The sequence below is a fragment of the Diadema antillarum genome, unplaced genomic scaffold, assembly GCF_040938485.1.
Source record: "Diadema antillarum isolate AM-2024a unplaced genomic scaffold, OU_Dant_1.0 seq00000375_RagTag, whole genome shotgun sequence".
NCBI lineage: Eukaryota > Metazoa > Echinodermata > Echinoidea > Diadematoida > Diadematidae > Diadema > Diadema antillarum.
This window is the reverse complement of record NW_027271374.1, coordinates 1,013,193-1,034,497: the sequence shown is the minus strand read 5'-3', so window position 1 is coordinate 1,034,497 and position 21,305 is coordinate 1,013,193. Positions and strand designations below refer to the sequence as shown.

The window sequence follows — 21,305 nt, the reverse complement described above, 5'->3', positions numbered from 1 at the left end:
TTCATTGATGAATCTTATCTCTTCAAGAATGTAATAATAGCACCTTTCCAGAAAAAGACGAACATTTCTGGTAAAAAGAAGATATCCAGGTATTTGGATTTTAGGCCCCGGAGTTTAGGTCTATAGTTGGTCAACCAGCCGTCTGTGACCATTTCTCTGCTTGCAAGCAACATAATATTATTTTGGTCATAATGGAAATTGATAACATTATTTGATTATTTCTGTTACTGAAATATCGCGAACTTCATACATTAAGATTTAGTTATCCACAATATATCTAATGATTGTAGAGAAATTCAGGTGCCACTTTCATGACAAGATGATTCATGCATTCATCATCTGTCCATTTTCATCAGAAACACACTTTTTTAAAACAGATTTTGAGTGAATTGATTAACATTAAAGATGTACTTATTTATAAGTTGGCAAAACATCTTGTGGGTAGGATAACATCTGCAGTGAAATTTTCTTCAGGAATTGTGGGTTAAATTTGAAATTTATTCAGCAGATTTTGAGCAACCAAAGATGGCGGTGAATTGGGGTGGAGTAGCTGGAATGATTGTGTTTTACCTGCTAATCCTCGCCATCGGTCTCTGGGCAGCCCGGAGAACCCGCGGTCATGGCAAGGACACGGAGCACGCCATGGTCGGTGACCGGGGCTTCGGGTGGCGGGTCGGCGTGCTGACTTTAATTGGTAAGTCTTCACTGCAATTAATGACAGTGGCGCAAATGATAACAGTTATGAAAATGACGAAAAACTAAGAAGCTATAATATGAGCAGTGTTGACGACGATGATGAAGGAGATTATGATAACGATAATGGCTTTCAAAGTAGGCCCAATTATTCACGTGGGATTCTCATGTCGTGTTTGTTTGCTGTGAAATATCCCTGATTCTTAGACTTATGAATGTCTGGAAACTCATGTAGTGATTATGATATTAATGATGATGATAAAACAGTATAGCGCCATTTATCTGTAGAAACATTCAATGGTGCCAAATCATATCATAATGTGCTCGAGTAGATCGTGCCATTAGATGCGTAATGTATTCATCTCACCACATTGAATGTAAGGTACCATTGTAATGTGTTGTTATAACCCTATAAGTGGTCAAGAGTATGCCGACTTCAGAAGAAAAAATGTTGTGCCAAACGATTATCACCTTGCTCCGCCCATACCACTGTTAAACAGCTTTCACCAGTGGCGGATCCAGAGGGTGCGCAACGGACGCGGGCGCGGGCCCTCTCTTTATTCTTTGTTAAAACAAAAGAAATAAAAAGAAGAAAAGGGGGAGGGGGCGTGCACTTCCTTTCAATTTTGTAAAAGCACCTCCCCTTTACGGAATTCCTGGATCCGCCCCTGTTCACGCACCTGATGCTTACGATCATCCAAGTTGCTTCCTTCATTCCTAGGTATAACCAAAAGTCTTCCCCTTACCTTGCTGACGTGTCTTAAAATGTATAGTTACAAAACCCGACAGTCAAACAAATTCATCCGTGGAAAGTAGAAACATAAGGTATATGTCAGTTGTAAACCAACTTGTGCTTATGTGTGTGTTTGTGTGTGTGTGTGTGTGTGTGTGTGTGTGTGTGTGTGTTTGTATGTGTTCGCTATGATTACATTTCTCGCTTTCTTATCAAAGTGTCATACATAATGAGAGACGTTTGCTATTCCGAGGGTTCGTTCAAAGAATATGAAATAAGGTTCTTTACTTCTAAACACATTATTAAAGTGTACCTTCATGTTCGCTATTCCGAAAATCAAATGGGGTTCGTTAATCCGAGCATTTTGTGGCGTCATTCCAAAGATTCGGTAATTCGAAAATGAAATAAGGTTATTTTCGTTATTCCGAAGGTTCGTTTATCCAAAAAGAAAAAGAAAAAAAAATGAGTATTAGCGAACCTTATTTCATTTTGGGATTAACGAGAGGAGGAAAGGGCTAAAGGGCGATATCAGGTCACGTATTATATCTTTTTTCCGCACTTTTTAATCTTTCAAGCTTTCACTCTTTGCCGGCTTTAATTGTAGCTGTGGCTCAATAAACGACACAATAACAAGTCAGAATCTCATCAAAAATTGGTAGTAAATGAATGTATATAGATATACGCAAATAAATCATAGACTAGTAAAGATAAGTGATTCCGTGGCAGTTTATGGGCGTCTGGTTAAACCGTGGATTTGAGGTACATAAACAAGCACGTGTATACTGCTACATCTGCATGCATGGTAGGCCTATACATAATTTTTGGTATATTCATGACACATCAGCAAAGTCATACATTATGTTAATCTAACTTGTAAGACGTCCAACGTACGAGTGAGGAAAATGTTGATGTCTCTCTTTTATATATTATTTATATCTAATCCAATCCACATTCAATTCAATTCAACTTAATTTCCATCAATAAAAAGGAAATGCATCGTACAATATGAAACATATATAGGCCTAGATTAAATCGTTAAACGGTTTAAGGAAAAATCATGAATATTAGTATGATGTAGATATCAATATGTCCAAATGATAATGTGAGGGAAAAAATAACAATGCACACTTTGCAATTGCAACAAAAAAATATGGCGATGGAAAAGAGTAATCCACTGAAAAGCAAAGCTTGTAGGACGTGGATCATTCGAACAAAAAAATACAACAAAAATATAATACCAACTGTATAACGGATATATTGATTATACATGCAATGTGTACCGTTGATAGTTGATATGATATAAGACGCTAAATATATAGAAGCATATCGTTGACTGTTCTTGTTTTAGAGTACAAAAATGCAAACTCAAGATAGCATCACAATGTTACATAAATAACAGTGTCACGTTTTGGTGGTATATTGCGCTGGAACAACTTTGTTATATAGCAGCGGGTGTGAATAGCACAAGGTTTCCTTCATGTAGTTCTCTCTGCTCTCTAACATCTTTAATGTCAACTTGGTATGACCATTAAAGACGTATTGTGGATTTCTTCCGCGAGATTAAGAGTTTGTCTTTTTGTACATGTCTGTGTTGCCATGATGTATTGCTCATTATTTTTGAGAAATATGAAAGACGAACTGAAACTGAAACAGGTCATTATTTGTTTTACTCAGCAGTCAATAACCTTTGACCCAACTGACAGAGCGCCGCATACATCGATTGTGAGAAGTGCGCACATCATACAATACTACATACCTGTTGAATAACTCGATCACAATCAGACAATCTTCAGTGGCTTTACATTTATTTACACAGCCTGCAACCTTCAGACATTTTGAAAAGGGAGGAGTTTTACAATGGGATCGCATTGGACATAAACACGAGAATTGACAAATAAAAGAGAAGATCTGTTTGCGAATCTCACCGTCTCGCTTGCACTGTAGTCCTCATATTGATGTATTTATCACAAAGTATAAAAGAATGTCTCACACTGCTCAGACATGTTAGGCAGACTGATACCATTTGTTTCTTTGGGGGTATTTTTCTGCGTTGAAACGAAATTCTCTAGTCAATATTGTGCTGGTTTGATATCACATAATACCCTTTTGCGTATCATTCGTAATAAACATTCGAAGTGAGAGATACAGTGATATATATTTACCGAACTCAAAGTAATACAATAATGATCATAAACTTTATTCTTTTAGCACTCTTCTCCTTGAATCAATCATTATTGTTTTTAACTGATAATGATTTACTGGTGTGATTAGTTTACATTGTTTCGTTTTATTTCATGACTTGCAAACTGAAATGGTCTCTTTATGTCATGTCTGCTTGTTATTTCATACTTTCTTCTATTATAATTCCCTTAAATAGCTGTCTTAGGGTGATATTTCACAGATTTGACAGCACTCGATGAAAAGCCGGTATTTATTCATATTTTTTGTATTGTTACATCTCAGGAACACTGTTTGATAAAGATACGATTCTTTTTCTCCTATATATGTCATATTTGTATTTTTAATGTTCTGCATTTCATATTTTGTACTTCTTATTACTAACTTTCTGTAAATGTATTTTTTTAATGTTATTTTTTAAATCTATATTGGTACCCCTTGAAAACCAGCACTGAAGAAAGAGCTTCGAAATGAATAAGCAAATAAATGAATGAATGAGCGAATAAACAAACGTAGTATATGAATAAATGAATATTTTGAGAAAAGTATAAAGTCCTCCATAAAGATTTGTTTTAAATTTTCATTGGACATCCAATATCAAAAACGCGCTATCTCTTGAAAAGGGAGATTACCCAAAACATTGCGTGGATTCAACACACACACATATATGTACTTTTTTTCATAGCGTATACATGTGACTAGGTGACACATTTGCCCTTAATAGAACGAAACATCTCTATTTTAGTTCGAGAACTTCATGATAAAGCATATTATATCAGACCTGCATGTCATACAAAATGAAACGAAACTTCCGAAAATGTATAATGCTGGTACTTTGGTTATGACGCCACTTGTGTTTTGAAAAAATGGAATCAGTGTATTACACCACAATAATATCAAACGTCGAGTGTTTATTCAAGGTATCATCAGTGAGGCAAGCTCGAATGTTCTCATCAAGATATATATACACACTTCTAAAGAAAGACTACGGTTTTGTCACCAACAAATTTTTTATATTTGCTTAATACATTATATCTAATTAGCATAATTATGTACTTTTTAGTGGATCACTCTTTTCCATCGCTTTATTTACTTCTTAATGTCCTTTCTGCATTTCATTAATGTTATTTCTGCAAGTATGCATTGTTTATTTTAGATTATTATACATTCATTGGCACATAGGGCCTACATTTAATACTTTTTATAGTGTGTTTCCTTTTTGCTTATATGCTTTGTGTAATGTATCGCCGTTTGTTCGATGGAAATAAAGAAATTTAAGTGATTTTTTTTACCCATTTCATGAATCTATACACTGAACTAAAAATGTAGTCCCCTAAATTTAAAAGAAAGCGTGTCTTGCCGCCAAGTTAGGTGTATAGGCCTATTTTGTACGGCCGAGATGGATTCGCTCTCATCAATCACACCTAGTTTATGACAGTCTTATATGTCTTATTGTTTAATAAAATTTTCCCTGATTCATTTTAGTAACTTTGGTACGAAAAAGTGATTGGTTCCGGTTGGTCCAATTTATTTACAGCTGCTAGACCTATATAATCACACGAACAAGAGGGGCTCAATTACTCACAAAGACGGCTCAATGGTATTTGTGACTTAAAGGGACTGTACAGTACTGTTTGAGGTAGGGATTCATGTTTTGAACATTCCTAAGTGAGATAATGAAAAGCCTCTTATGAAATATGAAAGAGCATGTAATTTTAAGAAGGATTCAACGTTTATTTGATGAAAATTGGTTTTTAAATGGCTGAGATATCCCAAAAAGTGCTGATAATAAAAGGCGATATGCCAGGATATCTTTGTTTCACCTTGTTTTTTGATATCTCAGCCAAAACAAAACCGATTTTCATCAAATAAACTCTTGATACCCGTAGAACTGCATGCAATTTGACATCTCATAGAGTAATTTCTGAATATCTCACAAAACGTTAAAAGCTAAATATTCACCTCGACCAGAACTGTACCCACCCTTTAATATTTTTACAGGGACCAAAAGAACATTTAACATTATTCTACATGATATTATGTGCTCCCTATAAAAAGTTGTTTGCAATGAGATAATCAAATAGCGATGAATCATTACGACTGGATTAATGAATAGATTGATGGTTTAATCAATATGCATTAATGAGTAAGTTATACTGCAAAAAATCTGATTAACCATTGAGTGGCTGAATTTATGGACTGAAAATGTTGTCTAGTGTTAGTGTTGAATTGTTTGATATCATTTTGCCTCTTTGTTTTTTGTTTTCATCAAACATTTATCACGTAGCAACCTGGGTGGGAGGAGGATTCATCAATGGAACAGCAGAAGTGGTGTACACTTCCGGTCTCGTGTGGGCCCAGGCTCCGTGGGGATTCAGTCTCAGCTTTATTGTCAGTAAGACCAGATTCGCAGCGCTTGGTCGCGTTATAGGCAATTGTCGTTTTTATCACCCGTGACAGAAATGTGTTCAAACGATTCGTAAGTGGGTGTCCTAGCATAGGAGAAAGACACATAAAGAGACAGAATCAAAATAGAGACATAGGTCATAGGTCATAGGTCATGATATCTTGTTTCAACTTCTCTCTGCCTCCACACCCTATCTTCTTCTTTAACTGGTCATGAGAGACTTTATGTTAAACAAAAAATTCCCTTTGGCAAGATAATTTTCCCTGATCTTCCTTGAAATAGACAACCTTAAAAACAGAACCGTTTTCTTGTTTCGTGTCCCTCATCTATCTTTGCTGGAAGAAAAAAGATGTTTGATGTTAATTTGAACTTACAGTAAGATTTTCCGTGTAAGTTGTATTGAGGAAGGCGTCGAACTAGTAAGAGGTTAAACTCTTTCAGCCAGAGAGTAGTCAATTCTTGGCATATCCTTTGTGCGGAGGTTGTCGAAGCAACATTAGCTAACGTCTTCAAGTCTAAACTCAGTGTAGCAACAGAAGCATAACAAATCTAATCCAGATCGCATAAATTGACCACCCGTGGACACATCACATGGAACTCCTCAGGCTCAGGAATTGGATCCTTTGAATGACCCTCTACAAGTTTCTGACATACTGAGCGTCATCGTAGGTAATTTTAGGTAATTCAGGTGGTAATGTTCTTTGAGGCGCATTCATTTCCAAGATGATATTATTAGAGCGCCATTCCCACTGCTTAAATTGAATTCTCCTTAAATCATGATTCACGTTTCAGAAATCTAATCTACTCTCTAAAAAAAATCGAGTGAAAATTTTCACTCTAAAAAGAGTGAATACAAAAAAGAGTGAATTTCGAGTGAAATTGGAGTGAATTTTGAGTGAAAATGCTCATTTTCACTCATTTTGGAGTGACGTCAGGGATCACTCCAAAATCTTCGAGTGATCCCTGACGTCACTCCAAAATGAGTGAAAATGAGCCTTTTCACTCAAAATTCACTCCAATTTCACTCGAAATTCACTCTTTTTTGTATTCACTCTTTTTAGAGTGAAAATTTTCACTCGATTTTTTTTAGAGAGTAATACAAGGTCTCTTCCTTTAAAGTAGCCTCTAGTTCTGATTTCATTCCATTCGATCCATTTCTGTCTTTGATGAACGAAAGAAAATCATTGACAAAGTGAAGAACTATACATGATGTATCATCATCATTATACAACAAGTGAACGAATTGCTCACACTGTATTGTTCTCGAATGGAAGAAAATAAAAAGGAGACTTATAAGCATTGTCTGACTTAAGTGGTGACCTTCACAGAAAAAAAAAGAAGGAAATTGTCGATATTCACCGCCATGCATATTATTTCGGAAAACATTTATATCGCAAGAGAATAAACGACATTTGGTTTCTCTCCATTATCTTCCAACCGTCTATTCCCTCAAGATGCGTTCTTCTTTGCCGAGAAGATGCGAGCTGCAAATTACGTCACAGTGATTGACCCATTCTCCATCAAGTACGGCGCCAAGATGGGCGGAATCCTCTTCCTCTCGGCCCTGATGGGCGAGCTGCTCTGGTGTGCAACCATCCTTACTGCTTTGGGTTAGTGAGATACAGCATGTCCCCCAAAATTATAATCGGATTTTCGCGTTGATAACTTTCAAAATGATCAAACAATCTGAATGCTATTTCAAGGAATGAAACTATAACTTCTTACCTACATTTTGCAGTAAACCCCATTCAATATGTCCTAGAGAAACGTGGATCGTTGTAAAGCATGTCATGGGCTTGTAATTTCTTCCGAGTTCAGCAACGTGATGCTCTTGGAACTGTGAACACAATGGACAGAACTTGGAGGGAAGGGATTCCTGACATGCTCTGCAAAGATACTCATTTCTCTTTGACCACTGAAGAAAATCGGATGGACTTTTCTGTAAGATGTGGGTAATAAGTCAAAGTTTCATACCCTGATTGTGTATTTGGATTGATTCACTACTTTTAAAGTTATGGTTGCGGAGGGTCGCGTTGTGTGTGTATATATACAAATATATATATATATATATATATATATATATATATATATATATATTTTTTTTTTTATTTTTTTTTGGGGGGGGGAGCACACGGTATAGTGATAAGGCATCGAAACAAAGATGACGACTGTGATAAGAATGAGAGTTTGAACAATGATAACGAAGTAGAAAAACTAATGATAGTATTACAAATAATGATAATGGAATTATGATGATAAAAAACTGGTCCGATTTGGCCATGGTAACATCTTTAATGCTCGCACTGCTCGCCAGAAGCGACCCCTTTTATTACTTTTACAGAAGCATTGTCAGGTACAGTATCCTTTAATATTGTATTCACATCGGCCTCTAGATAGACATCGTGAATAGAACACCTTTATACTATTGACTCTATGAATTGGTCTTACCACACCACACTCCAATGCTCGTGGCAGAACAGTCAAACATGAATTATACTCCAGCTTTTGGGAGTTGCAGATTATGTGACTTGGGCTTTGTGATTACCAAGGGAAACTAAGCCGCACTCCCGGGTCTTGATACATTTGATGTCAAGATGTCAAAATCTATTATAACAGACAAAAAATAACCGAATTACTTCATCACCATTCTCATCCGCATCAAGGAGCACATTATAATATGGATATTCGTGAGAACTAGGGAGGTGTGGGATAACAAAAATGATCGTCTGCTACAGATGCCCTAGAAAACACAATGACCCTCAAGCAACAGCTTTCGGGCTCCCCATGCAGAAGCAGCAACAACCCCTTGGTATGTCTGTCTCTCTCCCCAGGTTCCACGATGAGCGTCATTCTCGATATTGATCGATACCTATCGGTGATCATCTCCGCGTGTGTTGCCACTCTCTACACTTTTGTCGGCGGTCTTTACTCCGTGGCCTACACGGACATCGCTCAACTCACAGTCGTCTTTTTTGGCCTGGTAAGGTTGAACCATGGAGTGATCGTTTTTACTTCTTGTTCTGGACTGGACTCTTGCGTTTACTACTGTCAACAAATTTAGATCAAAGAACAATCATCACTAATGAAGTGCGGAACTTTCAGACAGTACTCTAGGTTGTGTATGTCATAAAAATACTCGGCGAAGACTCGATGATCAGAAAAAAACCCCAACAATTATCGTCTGATTGCCTTTATAAAAAAACATATTTTTAATTATTTAATTCGCGCGAAGCTGACCAGACAGTGCCTACACAAAACTGTTATGATGAAATTTGCATTTTGTGCTCTCCCCACGAGACCGGCATCCACGAGTCATAGGGCCTCTAGTTCCGCATTGAAAAAAAAAAAGGTCCATGAGTCATACAGCCCAAGAATCATACAGCTCATGAGCTCGACACTAGGTAAATAAAGCCCATGAGTCTGACAGTAGGTAAACAACGCCCACGAGTCGGACACTGGACTATAAAAGGCCTAAGGGACCAACACTAGGCAACCAAGACGGGTCTAGGGCAATTACCCCCTGGGCAATTACCCCGGACCCTTCCCCTGGCTCTAATCCTAATACTGAACCTAATCCTAACCCTAACCCAAACTCCTAACCCTAAACCTAACCCTTACCCTAATCCTTACTAATTTCCCTCTGGGGGTAATTGCCCGGATACGACTTATTGCTTAGTGTCGAACTCGTATATAGGCCTTGTTTGTCTAGTGGGGGACTCGTGGGCCTTATTTGCATAAGTGTCGAGCTCATGGTCTGTATGAATCGTGGGTTGCATGACTCGTGGGTGGTATGACTCGTGGGCTGTATGACTCGTGGGTGTCGAACTCATGACGTGCACCCGTCATTTTGACAACTTGCATATAATTCTGCATTCCGAAATGCCGCGACTGATAAGTTTCAGTAATGACTCGGAAGAGTCACGTGACTTTCTGACACTTTCAGGCTTTACGTTGTTCAGTTGTTCATCATTGCAAATGGCATGCAGACGAGATCGAAAAGTAACGAGTAGTATTGTGTTCACGGGAAAAAAAGTAATTGTTCCATGTAGAAAATTTTCTGGCTTGGAGTAATGAGGCACTCAATGTTCTTCATATAGGCCTCCATATTAAACGTTTATTCCCTCAGAGCAAATGAAAACCCATAATAAAAGCTTGTAGATATGATTGTAAAATAACACGAATTTGCGAAGGTGTCGGGACATAACATGTTAGTACACTACACGTATATTAAAATGAAAAGAATGCTTCTTTGATAGCGTCACTATGAATAAAAGTTAACGTATATTTACAGGCATTGCCAGTGACAGTGAATCGTAGGGAAACTTAACAACTAAACAGAAGGAAGGAAAGAAAGAAAGAGTAAATTAATAAAAGAGGAAGAAGGATAGCAGAATTCGTATCTCTCTTTCTAAATTTTTGTCCAGTGGCTGTGTTTTCCCTTCGCCGTGACCAACCCGGCCAGCGCTAGTATAGCGGCAAACAGCGATCTCTGGGTTGGTGAGTGGGACAACAAGTATGTTGGGGTGTGGCTGGACAACGCTTTGCTCTTGGTAGGTATATGGCTTAGAAGTAATGTCTTTTTTGTGTCCACTACAAAGCTCTGCATTGGAATTGTGTTTTTATCAGTTATTTAGGACAAAAAATTGTTTTACCAGCCAAAGATGGTTATGTGTACCTCTCCATCTCGTTGCATGTTTTTTATCATGTTGTTTTGATTATTTGACACTGGTATTGAACGTGGCATTTTTAATCATAGGGACCGTAGTACGATGAATATGCAGAACAAGGGAAACGCATCAGCTATAATCAATCATAATAACATTAAATGAGATATTAAAATTATAATTGATGGTTCTTCAAGACCGCAGTTATTAATTTGTGATCGACTGTGATCAACGAACATCAAAGTTTCCACCGCGAGTGGCAAAACTTACTTATAAAGGAAAATTTCCCCAGCCAAAACTTCAAACATTTATCAGTTATAACTTTTAAATATCTTTTTTAGGTTTCACTGATGTATTCTGCCAGTATTGCCGCATTTACTCAATCCACATTTGGCATCATTTCCCCTTAACTTGGTCATTTATGAGATTGTGGTTCACAATGAGTGCGCCACTGCAGGGAAGTTTTAACAAGTTTTGTATGAAAGGGTAGCATGGAGCTCACTTCACATGAATATTACTCAGAGAAAACATTCCCCTGTCTGACCCTCCCCCCCCCCCCCTCTCTCTCTCGTCTGCGCCAGTGAGGATGAATGAATCGAATCCTGATAAACATCTATACATCGACTGCAGAATAAGCAATATTATCAAAAGAATGAGGTTTACGGGTCAAAAAATGAGCAGAATACCTTTTTAGAATTTGATTTGCTCATTCCACTATCAGTCGCTTCAGGCACAATCATTGTAAGGTGAACACTAAACCACCACCGAGAAAAAAAAAGATCAAACAAACATAAAAAAACAACAGCAGCAACAACAACAACCCAGAACCAACAACAATAACAGCCGAAAACAGGTGTTAAGTTTGAGCTGTTTTCCTCGCAAATAATCCTTTGTCAGTATGTACCCGTCTCCTTTCAAATTGAATGATAAAAGATGTCGCAGATAATATCGAGGTTACAATCGATTGATAAAGAGGATATTCATCTCTGTCTCTATCTGTCTGTCTGTCTGTCTGTCCGTCTCGGTGACACGACATTTGCTCTCGCGACAATTGTTCCGGTCTTATTTTCTCCAAGGACTTAGCGGTTAGGGTTAGGGTTGTGATAGGATTTTAGGTTAAGTTTGAAGTGAGGATAAGGATTACAGGTAGGGCTATAGGGTTATGCTTGTGGGTAGAATATTATGTTTGGCTTAGCTTGCAGACATTACATGGGAGCAATAATTGTCGCAAGAGCAAATGTCATGAAACCCTCTTTCTCCTTCTCTCTTTCTCTCTCTCTATCTCCACACACACACACACACACACACACACACACACACACGAATACACACATAAATTTTGATTTGATTTGATTTTATTGGTTTCTGCATTATATCATTGCTCATGCAGATACATAAACAAATATCATATACATTAATGGTACCATACATATAAATGGATATACATGAACATTAGTTGCTAACAAAATGAGTTTTTTCATTACCTTTAGAATATACAGCAATACACTTCTTCATTGCCTGTACAATGTCCAACAGAACAGTGATGCAATGAATAACGCAGAAGGGCTACAGCTTAAGCATTGCTTGATTTGCATGCAGCCCTCGTACATAAATATATAATTGTATACATAATCAAATCGTACACATTATCCCTCTCTTTCAATGCACACATGCATATATAATACATAAAAAATAATAGGTATAAACATAATCCCTCTCAATCTGTCTCTCCCTCTCTATCTCTTTCTATGCTATTTGTGATATTTCATTGTCTCTCTCTTTATTTATCTTTCTTGAATATTGTATCTATCCCTCTCCTTGTCTACCACCACCACCACCACCACCACAGATAATGGGCGGGGTTCCTTGGCAGGCGTACTTCCAGCGCGCTCTGTCGACCAAGAGCCCAAAGCACGCCAAGTATATGACACTCGTGGCGTCCGCTGGTTGCATCATCGTCAGCATACCTGCCTATCTCATGGGTGCGGTAGGCGCCACAACCGGTAGGAAACAACGCACGTTTTGTCCACAATGACCTTCTTTCTCGCCACTGTCATGGGTTTCAAAGCATTCTTGTTGATGAATATTGGCTATGATTATAAAGATTATCCTTATTGGTATGATCATTGTCACTGCCACAAATAAGTTTACAATAACGACGATGTTTTGGGAATTGTAACAAGTATTGACGACAGTATAAAAATGTAGTCTATTTAGCTTTTTTTGAGAATACTCAAAACTGGTGACCACTTGGCATGTACTAATTGCAACCCCAGGATGCAACCACGACGGAGTTTAGTTCTCGGCGGGAATCCGTTTATACATCTTGGTAATAATGAGTGAAGTTGATCAAAGTTGTCGTTTTTTAAATTCGTTTGTTTGTTTGTTTGTTTGTTTGTTTGTTTGTTTGTTTGTTTGTTTGTTTTTTCTTGGCGAGAGTTGTGTGTAAACAAAACCTCAAGCTTCCTTTTGCAAGGTTCGAGGCCCAGGCCTATAAACCTCTGTAAACAGTATTTCTCCATATCAGCCTCCGACACGGGTCTTTTAGGGTGCACGTCACGAGTTTGACTTCCACGAGTCATAATTGTACAGCCCATAATCTCGACACTAGTCAAATAAGGCCCATGAGTTTTACACTGAGGCAAAAAAGACCATCGAGTTCGACAAATAGCAAAGAAGGCCCACGAGACCGACATGATTATTATGCCGGTCTCGTGGTTTGAAATTATCAAAACCCGTGATGTAATGTCGGTCTCGCGTGCCTTCTTTTTTCCCGAGTGTTGAACTCGTAGGCCTTGTTTACCCATCATACTGTCGGACTCATGGGCCTTCGTAGCTTAGTGTCGGACTGATGAGCCTTGTTTGGCTATTATCAATGTCATACTCGTGGGCCTTATTTACCTAGTGTCGAGCTCATGAGCTTTATGACTCATGAACTTTTTTTTTAAAATGTCGAACTCGTGGGTCATATGGCCTGAGGATGCTGGTCTCTTGGGATGACCCCCTTTTCAAAAGTTATAACAACGTCGTACTAAAGATATCGAAATTAAACTGGAAATAACAACCACACCTACCATTAAAAGACACGACACGTTGACAATTTCGATTCTTCTACATACCTAACCCCTGAAAGTGTCATATTCAGTTAAAGTCACTACGGTTCATTATGACACATGGTTTCCTTTCACGTAGACTGGAGCGCGGTAGAGATAAACCTGAACCAGACCAATCCCGCAGACGACCCGAGCATCGTTCTTCCCGCCATCATCCAATACCTCACCCCACCCGCCGTGGCCTTTTTTGGTCTCGGGGCCATCTCGGCGGCAGTCATGTCCTCCACCGATTCCTCGATCCTCTCATCGACCTCCATGTTCGTTCGGAACGTCTACAGGAATGTCTTCCGACCTAAGGTGAGATATAAAAGTGTTTTTTTTTTCCTCAAAAGCAAACTTCCAAGGAGACCAAACTTTCCTCCGTTGCATGTATACAAGTATGTCTTTTTTTTTTTCAACGGTATTCATTCATTATCATTCGAATAGTACAAAAGCAATTATACACACTGGTCCGGCTGTATAGGCATACAAAGTAAAAGTAATTACGTGTATCTTTGTGTTTGTGTTTTTTTTTTATATATATCGGAGCAGAAATCGTAGCTCGCTAATATACATTGTATCTCATTATCAATTTGTCACATTGATAACAACTGAAATAAATTAAAATGTATAGCGAAACAAAGTGGAATCATGTTATATGTAGACAAAATATGCACAAATAAAAAAGGGGAAAATCACATAAAAGTGTGAATGGAATTTAATGAAAATAATGTCAAAAGCATGTAGACTGCATAACCAGTGTGGCGTCACTTACTATTCACCTTTTAAGGCTTCAGATCTAGAGCTGATGATTACGATGAAGATAACACTCGTCGCCGTAGCCGCCATCGCCACGATCCTGGCCCTAACTGCGGATTCTATCTATTCCCTCTTCATTCTGTGTGGTGACGTCGTCTACGTCAGCCTCTTCCCGCAACTCGTCTGCGTGGTCCACATGGAGAAATCCAACACCTACGGCTCCGTGCTCGGGCTGATCGTTGGGCTCGTTCTCCGTATTGGCGGCGGCGAACCGACGCTCAACCTGCCTCCCTTCATCTACTACCCCTTCTACAGCGAGAGCGACGGCCAGCTCTTCGCCTTCCGCACCCTGGCTATGCTGTGCTCGCTGGTCACCTGCATCGTCGGGTCCCTGATTACCGACGCCATCTTCAGGCGGGGCTGGCTCGACACCAAGTGGGACATCTTCAGGTGCTTCGAGGATCATGCTGGTGTGAGCGACATCGGAGCCAAGAACACAATCGAGTTGCAAAATGACGTATCTAATGACGAAAAAGGAAGCGTCAATCCAGCTTTTAAGTCCGAGAAGGAGAATTAAAAGGCAAAAATTTAATCAGGGAGATGCTGTCCATCTGCGTATTACATTACTCTGTATAGTCACTATAGTGACACTTGATTAATCGGGGAAAAAAAGTGCAGATTCACCATGATATCTGTAATCGCCTCAAGTTATCCAAGCCTTATAATTTCAAGTGGACTACTATTGATTCATGGCAGACACGGTCGATCTACCGAGCGATGGAGTGATCTGTTCCGTGTTTCGATTAGGCAATCACTGTACATTGTACTTCACTGTTTCAAAATTCTTTTGATTTCTTATGTATAGTATAGCAATTGATTTTATTGATTTTCTTGTGGCAATATACTGTGGCAGATCTACGCTCGTGCTTTCGAGAAAAAAAAATTGTTCTAGTTGAGGGTTTGTTTCCTTTTTTGTATAAATATCGGAGATTAGAGGGGCATATAACACGTATAATACGTATATAAGTTTGTGTACATGAAGATTCCACGGACGGATAAACTTCTGTTGCCTGCAGGACTATATTGAATTAGATTCATTCTGTTTTCTAGAAAAAAAAATCTCAATCGCAATAGAAGACACAAAAGTTAATACCTGTATCACAAAAGAAACCTATTTATCAGTGGAAAATATAGCAAAGAAAATGGGATTCCATCGGATTCCATCCCGATGGAATTCCATTTTCTTTGCTCTATTTTCCACTTATGAATAATATTCATTTCTGGTCAGTTTTTCTGTTTGCGTTTGTTACAAAGGAAATCTGTAAAATTAGGCCAATATAGGCTCACATAAAAGACACAAAAGTGAATACATGTATCACAAAAGAAATCTGTAAAATTAGGCCTATACGTGTATAGGCTCACATAAAAAGAAAACCTTACCAACTCTTGTACGGCTGTTATTTTGTATTTCTATTTTGTATTTCATTTTTGATAAAAATTCGTCATGAATAGTAACCTGTCACTTATGGTTGTGGATATCGGTTTATCATAAAATCAGATCACGATGGTAGGAAAAAAAAATCTAATGTCCGAACTAGAATTAAACAAGTCCAGTCAAGACGAGTCCCTCAATAAAAAGAATAACGCCTGTAAGCGGTCATGAAGGAATGAAAGTTATTCATGAGTTCTTCAGTGGCTAAACAGGCCGATACGAGATTTCCACAGCAGAGTTGCCAAGTATAGGCTACAGACGTTACAAATCCAGAGCTGTCTGTACAGCAGATATAATGTCTACTTTTTTTTCTTCCAATCGCATCTCTCTCTCTCCAGTTTACATCTCACTTGTAAAATCAGCAAATAGATAAGAAGGACACCATAATTATGAAAGCAAGATTACATGTCTAGCCACGTAAAGCTCATCGATCAGTTTGACTGGAAATGCCCCGTACAAAAGACAGTTTTATCATTATGATATGTGATGCAAAATGGATATAAACGAAATTATGATACCAAATAATTACATGAAATACTGCTCATCTTTTTTGAGTGTCAGTTTCTTGTATGATATTCGAGTTATTTTGATTGAAATATAATGCAATGAATGATTCCTAAGCATGTAGCTTTTTCAATCAAAAGTGCAAGAGAATTTCAACGAAAAAAAAAGTTGAACGACCGGAACACTGTGACAGCATTAGGAATGATGGGAAGAATGACGTAACTGTTTATGACAAACTACTTGCAGTCTCAAAGTCTTGTTGTTGTTTTACATGTCATCTCTATGATATACTCATTTGGTCACAAGTTATGATATCAGAAACTGAGCTATGGTTTTACATCGTTTATATTCTAGAGAGTGAATGTACAGAGAATTGAAGACCATTCTATGCACCTCGCTGACACTGGATGCCTTGTCTCTCGTCCAGATTTCTCCAGTCACACTCCACATAGGCAATAGGCCACGTATACCAATGCTTAATATTTGACAATATCATTATTGTTTGACACGTCAAAGGTGGTAAGCTGCCAGCACGTATTGTGTCAACTCGTAGTGGTTAATATGATGAGAACTAATAGATTAAGTCATGTTTTTTTTTTCACGTTTTTCATTAAAAAAAATGAGCAGCGTCGAAAACCATAATGGAATATAAGGACGTCATAAAACGGATAAAATATGTATGAGACTTATTGGAATGTTTGTTTGTTTATTTATTTGTTTGTTTGTTTTTGTAAAGATGACTTATACAGGCCCGAAAGGCCCGAAAGGAGATTGTTATCTTGTTTTCATTAAAAAAAAAAGTTGCTATAATAGTACTTAATCTCGCTATGGTGAGAAGTTTCACGATAATACAATAATCATGCTTCCTGACTGCTTGCACTACAAGGAGTTGCCATTCTTGCAAATATATGTATATATATATATATATATATATACTTGTATATATATATATACATACATACATTGAAGTGACCCCCAGGTGGCTAAGCGAAAGTGTGTGTGCGCCCTCTATATGTGAAGACCTGTCATCCAAAACATGCCGACCCAAATACAGTAGTTAATGCGGTCTTTTCGCCAAAGAGCTGGATGCCGGCGGCAGAGCCTTGATTAATGTCTTACCTTCCGCCAAGGGATTTTGTTTTTGTTTTTGATTTTGTTTTTCGTTTTGTTTTGTTTTGTTTTGTTTTATGTTTGGGGGTTGGTTCAAGGTCAAGTTCGAATTTATTCGTTTTTCCACAATAAAGTAATATAAACTCTATAGATCTCACTTTCTTGAGTGACAGAAACAATGCATGTAAATTTGTACAAAGAAAATAACAATAATCAGTATCAATACATTGCAATTGTTGCAGAGGTAACGAAGATGAAAGAATTGTCAATATTCACTGTGTGAAAAAACGGAGGGACCCACTAAAAAGACAATGCTTGTAGAGTGTGGGCCCCTCTTGTATTAAAAACTCAATGCAAAATTTGACTGAATATAGCAACAAAGCAGCACGAAAAGTTTGGCATAAAAAGTTTAGCAGCCCACTAAAAGTGGTTTTACCCGATTACGAGGGTTTTTAATCCGAATCTAGTTGATGCAACTATTGCATTCTCATAGGGTTCAAGACGGCCACCAAACGACCTCATAAAAAATAATCTTGAATATCTTAAAACCCTAAAGGATGAAAGCATTGCATCAACCCCAAATCCCCTCGAAACTACCATGGCAAAACTATCGATTCATTCGTAATTTTTTATTCACTCTTGGTATCATGTAGATTGGAATTTAAGACATCAGATTTAGCGGTTACCTTAAAAATTTCAAAACCCCCAAGTCCCGTCAGGATGCAAATGTTGCCTCATCCAGACTCGGATTCAGCACTCTCGATATAGGGTCATTTAATCATCAAATCTTTTCAATTTATCACCTTTTAAGGAAATATAACAATAAGAGTTAAAGTTTTTGGCCGTCATCTAAAACTTCTCGAAGATGCAAGAGTTCCATCCGTTATGATAGTTTTCCAGATTCAGCAACCTCGAAATAGGTTAGAATCATGGTTTTTTTTTCTTCAATTTTTTAATTTATACAGAAATACATAGAAATTACAGATTTCGGGAGCCATATTTGCGGCCATCTTGAATACATTGTATCTTAAGATCCTCAGGGATGCGAAAGCTGCATCGTCCGGGTCCGTTTTATAAAACTTGTCATCAGTGAAAGTTGTCATAGATGTGACAAGCTATCTCTCTAAAAAATATCGAGTGAAAATATTCACTCCTAAAAGAGTGAATACAAAAAAGAGTGAATTTAGAGTGAAACTGGAGTGAATTTTGAGTGAAAATGTTCATTTTCACTCGTTTTAGAGTGACCTCAGGGATCACTCCCGAGTGATCCCTGAGGTCACTCTAAAATGAGTGAAAATGAACATTTTCACTCAAAATTCACTCCAATTTCACTCTAAATTCACTCTTTTTTTTGTATTCACTCTTTTAAGAGTGAATATTTTCACTCGATTTTTTTAGAGAGTGATACTTGCATCTGATTGGCTGAGAGCAGATTTGTCATAGAAATGTGGCAGTTGTCACTGATAAAAGAGTTTTATGAAACGGGCCCTTTGGATTCAGGATTCTTGAAACGAGGTAAACAAACAGTCAAACAAACAAACAGTCAAACAAAACATTGAGCGGACCGTCAAACAAGGTTATATAGGTCCTAATTTGGCTCCCAGAATACAAGCGCCTGCTATATATGCATGCATGCATCTGCTGTAACCTCGATGCTTCGCCTGTCATTTTGTGAAGGCTTAGGGGTTCTCAACATAAGCTCAGAGAAAAAGGGCAGGTGTAAGGATTTATCCCCCTTTTTTAAAATGGGGTGGGTGGGGGGGGGCTGGAGGGGAGACATTGAAAAAAGAATGACTTGTGGATGTCCTTTTGATATGGATTTTTGTATTTCGAAAAAATGCCAAGAGTATGCCCATAGAAATATCAAAAAGACTCATAATGCATTGTGTACAAGGCCTACTAAGAGACTGAAAAAGAGAGAAGAGCGAAATAGATAAAAATGAGTGCGAGAGAGAAGAGAAAATGAAATAACAAGGCACATAAAACACTTAAGCACTTTAAGAAATCCAAAATGGTGTCCAAAAAGGCTGCCATTTTCTGTTTTTTTTTCTCATAATCCTGCAACTAAGTAACCGCGATAGGCACTTAAATGTCTGAATTATGAGACATAAAGAACCCAGTGGAATACTTATTAAGAGATCATGAAGCATGTAAACACCAACAAGGCAAGTGCCATAATGTGTCTCGCCCATTCGCGTACAATAAATTGTACACGAATGGGATATAACAGATGAAAAAAGAGATAGAAGATAAAAAGAGCTATGAAAGGGTAAAATTTATGGCAAAAAAGAAACGTGCCCTAAAGAGTTAACATTGGGCCCTTAAAGTTCGTTGACCCCTGCCTGTGACCTTTGACCTTGTGGTGATTATCCACTCCCCAAGGGACATCTACCATCCAAGTTTGGTCACAAATGGAGTTATGGATCAAAAGTTATGACCCATGATAGAAATGCGCCATAAAAACTTAACATTAGGCTCTAAAAGTTTGTTGGCCCCTACTTGTGACCTTTGGCATTGTGGTGATCATCCACTCCCCAAGGGACATCTCCCATCCAAGTTTGGTCACAAATAGAGTTATGGATCAAAAGTTATGACCCATAATAGAAACGCGCCGTAAAAACTTAACATTGGGCTCTAAAAGTTCATTGACCGCTGCCTGTGAGCCTTGACCTTGAGGTGACCTTCATATATGGTAAAATGTGAAACTTTGTATGACCCCTCTTCCCTCGAAGTTTGATTGCAATTGAAGCCCAGAGTAAAGAGTTATTGAAGTTTTCGTAGCGTTACGGACAGACGACGGACGGACGGACGACGGACGGACAGACGCCGCAGGCGATCCCTTAGTCTCCCCTCACCTCCGGTGGGCTCGACAAAAATGAGTGCGAGAGAGAAGAGAGAAAGAAATAAAAATGAGTGCGGGAGAGAAAGAGAAATATCCATGAGTTTTCGGGTGCACGTCGGGAAACCTACACCCACGAGTCATACAGCACACGAGTTATACAGCCCACGAGTTATACAGCTCACGATGAAGTCATACTGCCCATGAGTTCGACCCTAAGCAAACAAGGCTCACGAGACCGACGTATTATTACCGTGTTGTATCTGCCGAACTCGTGGGCTGTTTTTACCTAGTGTCGAACTCATGGGCTTTATTTGCTAGTTTCGAACTCATGGGCTGTATGACTTGTCAGCTGTGATGACTCATGGACTTGTTTTCAATGTCAAACTCGAGGGCTGTATGACTCGTGGGTGTCGGTCTAATAGCTTGTGAGATGACCCCGAATTTTCGGAAGTAATCGTGCCATATTTGACTCAATGAAATATTTGCATGTTCATGCAATTTATATATAGGAGTCATATGCCTTACAGATACTAGCTGCTCAATTTTTCCTCATTTTCACTCCAACATAGCATATTGAGAAACTTACTTCTTTTGGTTAACACTAACAGGCTAAACATGATATATTGCCGGTGAATTGTATCTACAAAATATTATCGGCCGTGTGGTAGGGACTAAATTAACGTAGATTGTTGCACCCTCAAGAAATTGTATCTGCAGCATTATCATTCCTTTCTCACACTGGTAACCTTTTATTTTTTTTTAGGAAGGACGCTCCCCAAATACAACAAACTCATAATTGCTTATTCAACTCGCTTAAAACTAGGTGGATCA

At 38.3% G+C, this 21,305-nt stretch overlaps 1 protein-coding gene across 1 annotated transcript; it reads left to right on the top strand.

Moving 5' to 3' along the window:
• The first annotated feature begins 525 nt into the window (after positions 1 to 525).
• On the top strand, positions 526 to 15,103 carry LOC139731474 (high-affinity choline transporter 1-like). Its single transcript, XM_071642358.1, has 8 exons — positions 526 to 694; positions 5,892 to 5,999; positions 7,466 to 7,621; positions 8,843 to 8,991; positions 10,436 to 10,561; positions 12,525 to 12,678; positions 13,868 to 14,085; positions 14,558 to 15,103. Exons 1-8 carry the CDS (start codon positions 526 to 528, stop codon positions 15,101 to 15,103), a joined length of 1,626 nt encoding a protein of 541 aa, XP_071498459.1.
• Positions 15,104 to 21,305: the final 6,202 nt, after the last annotated feature.

Excerpts from the sequence above, each read along its gene's own strand:
- LOC139731474 (XM_071642358.1), top strand. The coding sequence starts at position 526 with ATGGCGGTGAATTGGGGTGGAGTAGCTGGAATGATTGTGTTTTACCTG. Across the intron at positions 7,622-8,842 it reads AACCATCCTTACTGCTTTGG|GTTCCACGATGAGCGTCATT; the intron begins GTTAGTGAGATA and ends CTCTCTCCCCAG. Across the intron at positions 8,992-10,435 it reads CAGTCGTCTTTTTTGGCCTG|TGGCTGTGTTTTCCCTTCGC; the intron begins GTAAGGTTGAAC and ends ATTTTTGTCCAG.